The sequence below is a fragment of the Cylas formicarius genome, unplaced genomic scaffold (genome assembly GCF_029955315.1).
Source record: "Cylas formicarius isolate icCylForm1 unplaced genomic scaffold, icCylForm1.1 PGA_scaffold_8__14_contigs__length_24414737, whole genome shotgun sequence".
NCBI classification, from domain to species: domain Eukaryota; kingdom Metazoa; phylum Arthropoda; class Insecta; order Coleoptera; family Brentidae; genus Cylas; species Cylas formicarius.
The window spans coordinates 3832082-3841716 of NW_026844361.1; the positions used below are offsets into that span (position 1 = coordinate 3832082).

Consider the following 9635-nt stretch of genomic DNA (forward strand, 5'->3'; position numbering starts at 1 on the left):
CTGTATCGCACCGTGATGGCGAACCTCAAACCGGCACGATCAAATTAAATAATTGGTCTCCGTCGCCTTTGATAAAACGAACATAACCTAGAAAACTACTCGAGTTTCGCTGCACGCATAGCTCAGATCTAACTGACCTATTTTCAATTTTTTTTTTAATTGCGGCTTATAATATACCTTCAAATAAAACAACTTTCAGGGTCGTTTAGCTTTGTGCCCACAACCGAAACACGCTGTATCAAGAAATCGAAGAAATGTACCGAACAAGGTTCATGGGAGGATTTTTCCGATGGAGTAAATTAATTTTGAGAAATAATTGTTTTTTGAGCCCTTGCAAATACAACATTTTAAAAAATCCTTGCAAACTCACCTCTATCCCTCCATTTCAATAGGTTCCGACAGGGAACCAAGCTCTATAAGTGTGCCAAATTTCAAGTCGATAGTTTGAAATTTCGGAAAGTTGCTTTATTTCATAGCAATGTCAGTAGCAGCGCAGATACTTTCACATATAATGAATTTCATTCATTTTGCTAAGACTCTTTCATAATTAACGAATTTCATTGAATTTGAAAAGATACATTTACATTTTGAGGAGATACTTTAGCAGATAACAAATTTCATTTATTTGCAGATTATTCATCATTCATTTTGAAGATCCTTTCGGAAATAACGAATTTCATTTATTTTGAGAAGATACTTCGCAGATAACAAATCTGGTTCCTTCTGCGAAGATACTTTTGCAGATTATGAATGTCATTAATTTGGAAATACTTCATTCATTCTGCGAAGATACTTTCGCAAATAACGAATTTCATTTATTTTGCTAAGACTCTTTCATAATTAACGAATTTCATTCAATTTGAAAAGATACATTTACATTTTGAGGAGATACTTTAGCAGATAAAAAATTTCATTTATTTGGGGAAGATACTATTGCAGATGACGAATTATGAAGATCCTTGCAAATAACGAACTTCACCCATTTCGAAGATCCTTTCGGAAATAACGAATTTCTGCGAAGATACTTTTGCATATAACGAAGATACTGTTGCAGATACTTTCGCATATAACGAATTTTATTTACTTTGGGAAGTTTCTTTAGCATATAACGAATATCATTTATTTTGAGAAGATACTTTCGCAGATAACAAATCTCGTTCCTTATGAAGTTCATTAAAATACTTTCGCAAAATTATGAATTTCACTCGTTTTGCAAAGATACATTCGCAATTAACGAATTTCATTAAATTTGCGAAAGCATCTTGAGTGGATAACGAATTTTATTTATTTGGGAAACATACTACTGCACATAATGAATGGCATTGATTTTACCCAGATAATTTCGCAAATAACGAATTTCATTCATTTTAAGCAAGTAATTTGGAAGATACCAAATTTTATTTATTTTGCCACGATACTTTTGCAAATTATAAATTTCATTAATTTTGCGAAAATAGAAATTTCGTAAACATCGTTTTGCGAAAACACGTTCGCATTTTGCGAAAGTAACTATAGCGAATGACAGTGAAACGTGACGGATGACCAAAAAAATATTTATTAAACACTTACAACGGTTTGTTCTTCACATCGAGACACGTCTACCAATCTAAACAGCCTAAACAGAGTTATTACATAACATACGGGCTGCGCTAGACACCGTTCGTTGTACTCTTATATAATCGTTTATTAAATCGTTGGTGTATCAACAAAAAGGACATCTAACGCTCCACACGAGAGGTGATATGTAAAGGGTTCTGTACAATAATGATAAAGGTAAATGTAAATTGGTGTTTCTGTTACGAATCGTCCCCCCCAAAAAATAAATTTTTCTGTCGCGTGCCTTCGTCGGAAGACCCTGTATCAATTTAACTTGGTCGCAATTCTAAAGCTCCGGTCGTCTAGTTCGGATGGATCCTCACCTCCTCCAAGCAGGGGGCGTTGTTGCCCAAAACGCTTTGAACCATGTCGATACTAAGGTTCCACAACGTCACCGCCAGTTGATCGCTCTGAGCTGAGTCACTCTCTTGACACGGACAACAATTGTTGAAATATATACCTGAAACGACAAGTCCAGGCGATTTGCCCCCCTCTCCGAAATTGAAATGGCAAACCTGTTAACCCGACCAGTTCCGGAGCGGTGGCACAGTATACGCTGGTCGCTGCCGCCTGTTGTAGACTCTTGGTGAAGGGTCTGACGAAAGCGAAAAGCAACCGGTAGAACCACCAATGTCTGCTCAGTCCCGTTGCCACCATATTGCCTGGGTGGAGACTGAAACGACAGCACGCACTCGCGAGGTCATACCCAAACACGCATTTTATTTTTTTTTTATATATATATAAAGAGTGGGGTTTTGACGTTCAAAACAAAACGGATTTCATGTTGTTAGGTCCGTGCATTCAACAAATACATTGATTAGAACCTACTTTATCCCCTTCCAAGTCCAAAAAGATTAAGTTACGACAAAAGGAAAATGAAAAGTAACAACATAAGTCGAAGAAAGAGGAAGAAATTAAAAATCAAAAATATTTTTGCAAAGCACTTATAGTCGGTGTAGTGCACCCATTTTCACTATACGATGTCGGACAAAAATATGATGTTACTTTTATTAAGGCAATGTTACGTGCTTAGAGTTTGAATTTCTTTTTTGGTTAAAAAATATATTGTAATTTCGAACCAACTCTTTTCCCGACATTATTTAAAATATTTCGAAAAAAAAACTTTCCAGTTACAAATCAACGTTTTTGACGGAGGACGATTAATATTTTATATAACCCTAAATAAAGGCAAATAAAAACCTCGTTGTCACCACTGTATGGAATATATTTTAAGAAACATAAAAAAAAATGACGTCATGACAAAATTTCGACTTTACCTAAAAGCACATGTCAAATTTAAAGTTTATTTCGTGATAAATAAAAGGCTTGAGATTTTTATTAACTGGTTTGGCTTGGTATTGGCGTTTCTGTACTTTTAACAATTAAAACTAGTTTGCAAGTTTTCAAACCATTTTTGCAAAAACTTATTTCAAAAAAGGTTATGTATTTTGACCAAAAAAGTGGTGTTATTGTGTTCTCAGCGCTGCTAATAATATGGTTTGTACTTATTCTAGAGTCCAGAAGCGTAAATAAATAAATTTTGGTGACACCGTTCAATGTTTACACATATTTTTTATGAAAATATTGCATGTCTGCTATCAAATTGCAAGAAACTTGGCAGATAAAACTAGCAATTATGTTTTTCTACAATTTGTGCGGGAAAATCGGCGCAAAGCGTGTATGTCCATAAACTTCTGGGTTTAACTTCGATGAAAAGTGTAAATAGTCATTCAGCCTTTTCCAGTACAAATTATTAGTTTAGTTATTTATTTGAAACGTCAGAAAAATATGTTTATATTAAGTATCCAAAGTCAAAAAACAACCTTTAAAAATAAAATTCTACCAGAATAATCAAGTATATTTTGCTCCAAAAAATTATGAGTTCAAAATAAAAATAGCATCCTGTCCACTGAGCTTAATACATAACGGATATCTCTATTTTGTTTTGTCGGTAATGGGCGCGTGTCTTTAGCTATGGTGCGTAGCGAAGTAAAACGCAAAGCACAAAAAAAAAACAAATTTGTGTTCTTGACTAATACTGTTCTATAGTACTGTCACCTGTTCCCACAGATAAAAATTAATAGAGGAACAATTTTTTTTTAATCTTCAACTGCAACCGCAACAAGTGACGGTTCAAAGTGGCACGTGCCACCATCGCGTCTTTTTATTTTGAAGATTACCCAGATCTTTATTAAATCTCTCTGATGAAAGACGTAATCACATATTTTCGAATATTATTACTGTGTTAATATTTGTTTGTTAGGAGAAAGATTTTTAAAAAATTCATAACAAGCTAGTTTATTATACAGATAGAATTGTTTGGTGGATTAGTCAGTTTTTCTAAAATGGAGAATATTTCGTCGCTTATTATAATCTTAACTAATCTTAATTTAAATCGCATATATCAAATTATACACTTTACAAAAGGGAGCTCCAGAAGTTTGTTGAAATTTAGCATCTCTCCAAGCAATACATAAAACTGAGCTTCCATTTCTCAAATGATCACAACAACAATAAGACAACATTGTAGCAAAAGTTCACTGAGAAAATGACAAAAAAGGTATATGATATTCAAACTTTTTTTATTGTCCCTTATAGAGAAGAACATAATGCGAGTTGTTTGATTACATTTGATTACGTTAAAATTATAAAAAAAAATGTATTTTCATAAGTATGGGCTAAGTTTTTATGCCTACAAACAAAATAATCCACACTCCAATCACGTTGACGGCATAGTAGAAGCAATTTGTTTCTATCCATCTATTTACATCTTTTAGGATTTAGCCAATTAGCGTACCTAGGTTCTGTTAAGTGAAAGTTTTTTGTAGATGTCTTGGTTACCTGAACACAGAAACGCCCCTTTTCTGTACATTTTTGGCGAATTGCCTCGCAAACAACACGTTGCACAGCTTGGAGTTGTTGTAAGCCGAAACGTCCCAGTACTGCCTCCAAGTGTCGGGCGACAGTGTCAGCGCCGTCGCATTAGTTAAATCTAAATTGGAAAACCTGAAACACCAACCAACCTAAGGCGGGATCGGAGAAGGAAAATTCGAGGGTTACCTATGCGATTCGGAAGATACCACCACGACTCTGGAGCCTTGAACGAGCAACGGTTCCAGGAGCATCGTAAGGTAGAACTGTGACAAGTAATTCACTTGAAAGGTGATTTCGAAACCGTCGACGGTTTTGGAAAAGGGCAGTCCGAAGACGCCCGCATTTAGGATGAGCATGTCGATCTTGTCGTAGCGACTCTTGACCGTGTTTGCAAACTGCACAACTATAAAGAAAAAAACATACACCTATTTTAATTACACATCAAACTTTTAATTCGTACCCTTATTCAAAACTTTAATAACTTTAAACATGTCGGACGCACCAATAACCAACCAATCAAATGGGGTTAGAAACTTAAATAATCAAAAAAACCAAATTTGTTTCCTCAATTCCTATTGGTTAAAATTAAAGATTAGGAACTCTCACTTCATACACAGAATACTATACCTGTCACTGGTGCAGCCATAATTTCAGGTTAGGTTAACGCTGTATCTAAACAAATAAAACGGTTAATTTAGCTACAGTTGGTGTATTCCTTCAGCGACGTTTTTTCCTCATATTTTAAAAACGGATACTGACCTTTCGCCGAGGTGTACCGGCTGATCTAATTAAGTGTTCATCATTGGTAACTTTGTTATGAGTAGATACAAAATCGGTTAAATTAGAAAATTAGTAGCATTTTTTTCACTAATTACGATGGTTAAAACAGATAAATAATTAAATGCAGGGTTTAGAAAATCACCAACAGAACAAAAGAGGTGATATGCAATATTAGACTAAAAATGAAAATAGACTAGATAGCTATGAGTGGTTGCGAAATAAAACTCTATTTTCCTTTTGTTGTTTTATTTAAGTGTAAGAAACAGTAATAACACGAAACGGTTTTATTGTTTCTGAAGATGCGATAAAGGCGCAGAAAAAAATGTTAAAAGAAGGCAAAATAATGACAGCCCTGATAAATAGAAAAGTAGTTGTTAAAAAATCAGTTTTAAAGTAACAGTGCGACATGTTAGAATGCTATTTGGCATACAGAAAATCGTCTGTAAAGAACGGCACGTTCTACCACATGAACAATTTTTTCTGCACCTTTATCTTATCTTTATTAATAATGAAGCCGTTTTTGAGAAAAAGGAGACGAAAAAATTGTATTATAAATGAAGACGTGGAAATTAGTGTTCTTCGATATTTTGAAGCATATCGTGACAATTCTATTTAAGGTATAGTTAAATACTCAAACTTATCCTTTAAAACTGTCTAAAGCATTTTAAAAAAATACAAATTTTGCCTTTAAAAATTCCGACCAGCTCAGGTGCTTTTGACAGGAGATGCAGCGAGAAGACTGTTTTGTCATTAATATTTTGTGGAGTAACGATCAAATTTTTCAAATTCTGAAATTTATAATCCAAAAAATCATCAATATTGGTCAAGACAAAATTTGTTGGTAGTACATTCCTGAGATCCACAAGTTCGTTTCAGCTTTAACGTTTGGTGCGGTATAATTGGTTCTCGCATTGTTGGTCCATATTTTTACGATGTCACTCACGCTGCCCGGTGAGCGGCAGTTGGAATTATTAGTGAAATTCTGGATGGTTTTTCTAGATGAGCTTGACCTCATAAGTTGGCAGAATCCCCATTTCCAACAAAATAACGCACCAGCTTCCGAGGCACATATTAATTTTTGACATCCACTTCAGTAAAAAAAATACAGGGTGCTGCATTTTTTCCTAAACCCCGGATTAAGGCAAAAATAGAAAAAAATAAGCGTATACAATTTTCATAAACAGTTATCAAATATAACAACCGAAAATGCAAGTTTTGACTTCTGACAAGATTCACTTTTTTTTTTCATATAATTGCAGAAGAAAAGTACACAAAAAACCTCCATGCCCTGGAGGTTTTTTGTGTAGGCCTTATTGTGCGGATAAGGACAAAGGTAATGGAGCAAACAATTTTCGACCACAATGAAGGAAAAAAGTTTGAGTTTTACATCTCCAGAGAAAAAGAAAAGAGAAGAAAAAACAGTTTCCGTTGGTGATAAAGGCGATCGAGATTCAAAATCAATATATCTACATCTAAAGAATACATAAAACACGTTTATTGACATAATGACGTATGATTACTTACTTTTTAACATGTTCAAAATTTGAAAGACACTTTTAAAATGCAGTGAAAATTTAATCACAAATTATGACGTCACCCGAATGACACAAACGCGAAATAACGCTCCGACATTTTTGATCTTAAGGAACTTTTAATTTTATTACTTTAAAAACTGAACCCTTATTTTATAAAAACGCAATAAATGTACCTTCTTAACCCATTGGAAATTCATGTATAGTCGGACAAATACCATATGCACATCTATTCCTTTTGGCCTCTTTAGACCAAGTGTCTAACTCGGATACTATTGAGAAAATCTTTGGGCTTACAACACAGCAGGAAATACTACCGATCTTATGTTATACGAAAAACATTCCACTACTATCGAAAAATTCATGAAGATAGTCTAAATAAAACTAATCACTGATCACAAAACACAATAACAACACAAATCTAAAATTGATTTTAGTACAGTAAAAATAAAAAAAAAATGATTTTCCGCGCATTTTCTGTCTTAACAGCGATTTCCACACACTTAACTCGCATTAGAACAAGAACAAGAACATTTAACGAGATCTAGGCGTATTTTGATGAAATACTGCCGTATCCAAACCTCTTGACGATCTGTCCGCGGCCATGTTGGTTATCGAATTCAGCAAGGTTAAAAAAGAGATTTTAAATCTCGCGCATGGGCACGTTATATAGACCTACATGGGCTTGACAGGTGATAAAATGGTGGCGACTTTTGAAATTTTGAACTGCTAAACTACCCTTCCGTGTTTAGTAGTCTGTGCTTCATATTTACCCATAAATAATAATATAATCTAGGGAGATGACTTCTAGCGATATAACTACTAGACATATAGGCCCTGCCTACACCAATAATTCAGGAATTCATGAAGTAACTATGAAACAAAAATTCGTCGATTCGAGATCGTCAATAAGCTTAGTTGTAGCATTTTCGGGTAGTATTGTCTTAACATATCACGTCCGCAATTTTCATAATAGTAGGGTCATTTTATTATGTAATAGTTATATACTTGAACATAACGCAAATATTTAGGCAGGCCGGGACGATGTCGTCAATGCTGCACATCGCCAAGGTTTTTAGCGATGCACTACGCACAGAATAATATTTTTATATATTCAAAAGCATAAGCTAATTTGAAATTAAACTCAACATATGTTAACAAAATATATGGTTAATATTTCGCTAAACGTTAATCATAGAACCACAATAGCAATATGATTTTTTAAGAAATGTATTTTGGTAATGTGAGTCTTGTTTTGTCTACATTTGCTTATTTTTTGTGAGAAATGTGATTTTTTGAAAGTGTTTTTGCTTATTGCTACTATAAAGACTCTCTCTCAACTCTACAGAGAAATTAGCAGTTTTACTCAGAAGTGACATTTCATTTGTATGTAAATAAGGTAAGGTAAGGTATTTTCTTATTTTGTGTAATTCTGCTTAGTATTTATCTACTGCAGATTTCTAAAAACACAGAGGTGTCGGATATGATTGGAATTATCTCTAAAAGTGTGTCAAGTCTGTTTAATTTAACTATTTATAATAAAATTATGAAATTTAATATTGTTACATTACAATTTCACCAATGATTCATTGGTCCCCTTATGTGACTATATGGGCATCACAACAAAGGGAATTTTACGAATGACTTATGAGGTCTTTTAGTTGGATGTCTGTCGAAGTTAAAAATGGGACGATCCAATCACAAAATAACTCAAATATCCAGAGTTTTTTCCCTTGAGGAACATAAATACAAAAAAATAACATACCAGAAGCCAAAGACGCCAAATCAAGATGGATGATGATGCAGTTTTCTGTGACATTGAGCCGAGCCTCCGATTTCATCTGTAGAACTGCTTCTTCTGCCGCGGCTAAGTTTCTACAGGCGAATATAACGGTGCAGCCGTGTTGAGCTAGAGATCGGGCCGTTTCGTAGCCGATACCGGCGTTAGCCCCAGTAACTATTGCTATTTTACCAGTCAAATCACGACCGTGAAGTACCTGCAAGGCAGTGCTTGAACCATCGAATCGTTGTCGATAGTCATCGACGTGTTCCTTTTCCTCGATGGCGAAAGCTAATCTAGGGTCTGTATATGTCGTCCTCTTGTTCTCATGGTCTACATATATTACTTTACCAGTATTTTTATCGATACATCTACAACACACAATGTTAGTCTATACACAGATTGAAACGCCAGAAACGTCACCTCTCCCAGCCAAAGGGAAGTTTCCCCGACACCCTCTTCTTTTTGCCGGTCCTGGGGTGGGTCCATTGGGTGTTTTTCGTCAAATGGTTGGCGTAGTAGACGCTACCATCTACGGTGACCCGCTCCTCCCAACCGGGCGGCAACTCGTCCTCGCTGTCGGACTCGGGAAGATTCATGCCTCTAAAATCGGGCCATCGTTTACGAAAAACGCGGAAAATAAAAGCTGCGCCCACCCGAACGAAATAAACAATCCACCCACACTGTTTTGACACAGCGTCAGCTGTTCGATGATCAATGTTCCGTGTATTTCTGATTGCATACCCACAACGCGCGATCCCGAAATCACGGACCACAAATTTTGTGTGCAGTGAAAACACCGTGTTCGAGGATCACAAAAGTTTAAAGTTTTTGGTTTTCGGTTTGTTTCATATTTTACGGATTGGGGATTTAGACTGCTTTGTCCGATTTTGACTGAAATTAACCGCGAAAAAAGCAGATTCACGCTAATAATGTCCAGAAAACTACCCCTACAGAAAAAGTAATAATAGGAGAGCGATGAATTAAATGAGAATAATCGGGATACTGTCATACTGTGCCTGCAACGCAACTGAAGACGTCTCAATTTCGATCTTTATCTGTACCTGCTGGGA

The 9635-nt window shown here is 35.3% G+C and overlaps 1 protein-coding gene across 1 annotated transcript; it reads right to left on the reverse strand.

Annotated features, from left to right (window-relative positions):
- Positions 1 to 1545: 1545 nt before the first annotated feature.
- LOC132705799 (WW domain-containing oxidoreductase) lies at positions 1546 to 9273 on the reverse strand. Its single transcript, XM_060676687.1, has 7 exons — positions 9219 to 9273; positions 8986 to 9165; positions 8548 to 8933; positions 4657 to 4873; positions 4438 to 4602; positions 2112 to 2269; positions 1546 to 2056 (listed from the first exon to the last, which is right to left on the reverse strand). Exons 2-7 carry the CDS (start codon positions 9159 to 9161, stop codon positions 1899 to 1901), a joined length of 1260 nt encoding a protein of 419 aa, XP_060532670.1. The 5' UTR covers positions 9162 to 9165; positions 9219 to 9273; the 3' UTR covers positions 1546 to 1898.
- Positions 9274 to 9635: the final 362 nt, after the last annotated feature.

Bases quoted from the DNA above. Each gene is read 5' to 3' on its own strand.
- LOC132705799 (XM_060676687.1), bottom strand. From the start codon at position 9,161: ATGAATCTTCCCGAGTCCGACAGCGAGGACGAGTTGCCGCCCGGTTGG. The intron at 4,874-8,547 runs GTATGTTATTTT...TTTTCTTTATAG, and splicing joins TTTGGCGTCTTTGGCTTCTG to TTGTGCAGTTTGCAAACACG. The intron at 2,057-2,111 runs GTTTGCCATTTC...TTGTCGTTTCAG, and splicing joins GGAACTGGTCGGGTTAACAG to GTATATATTTCAACAATTGT.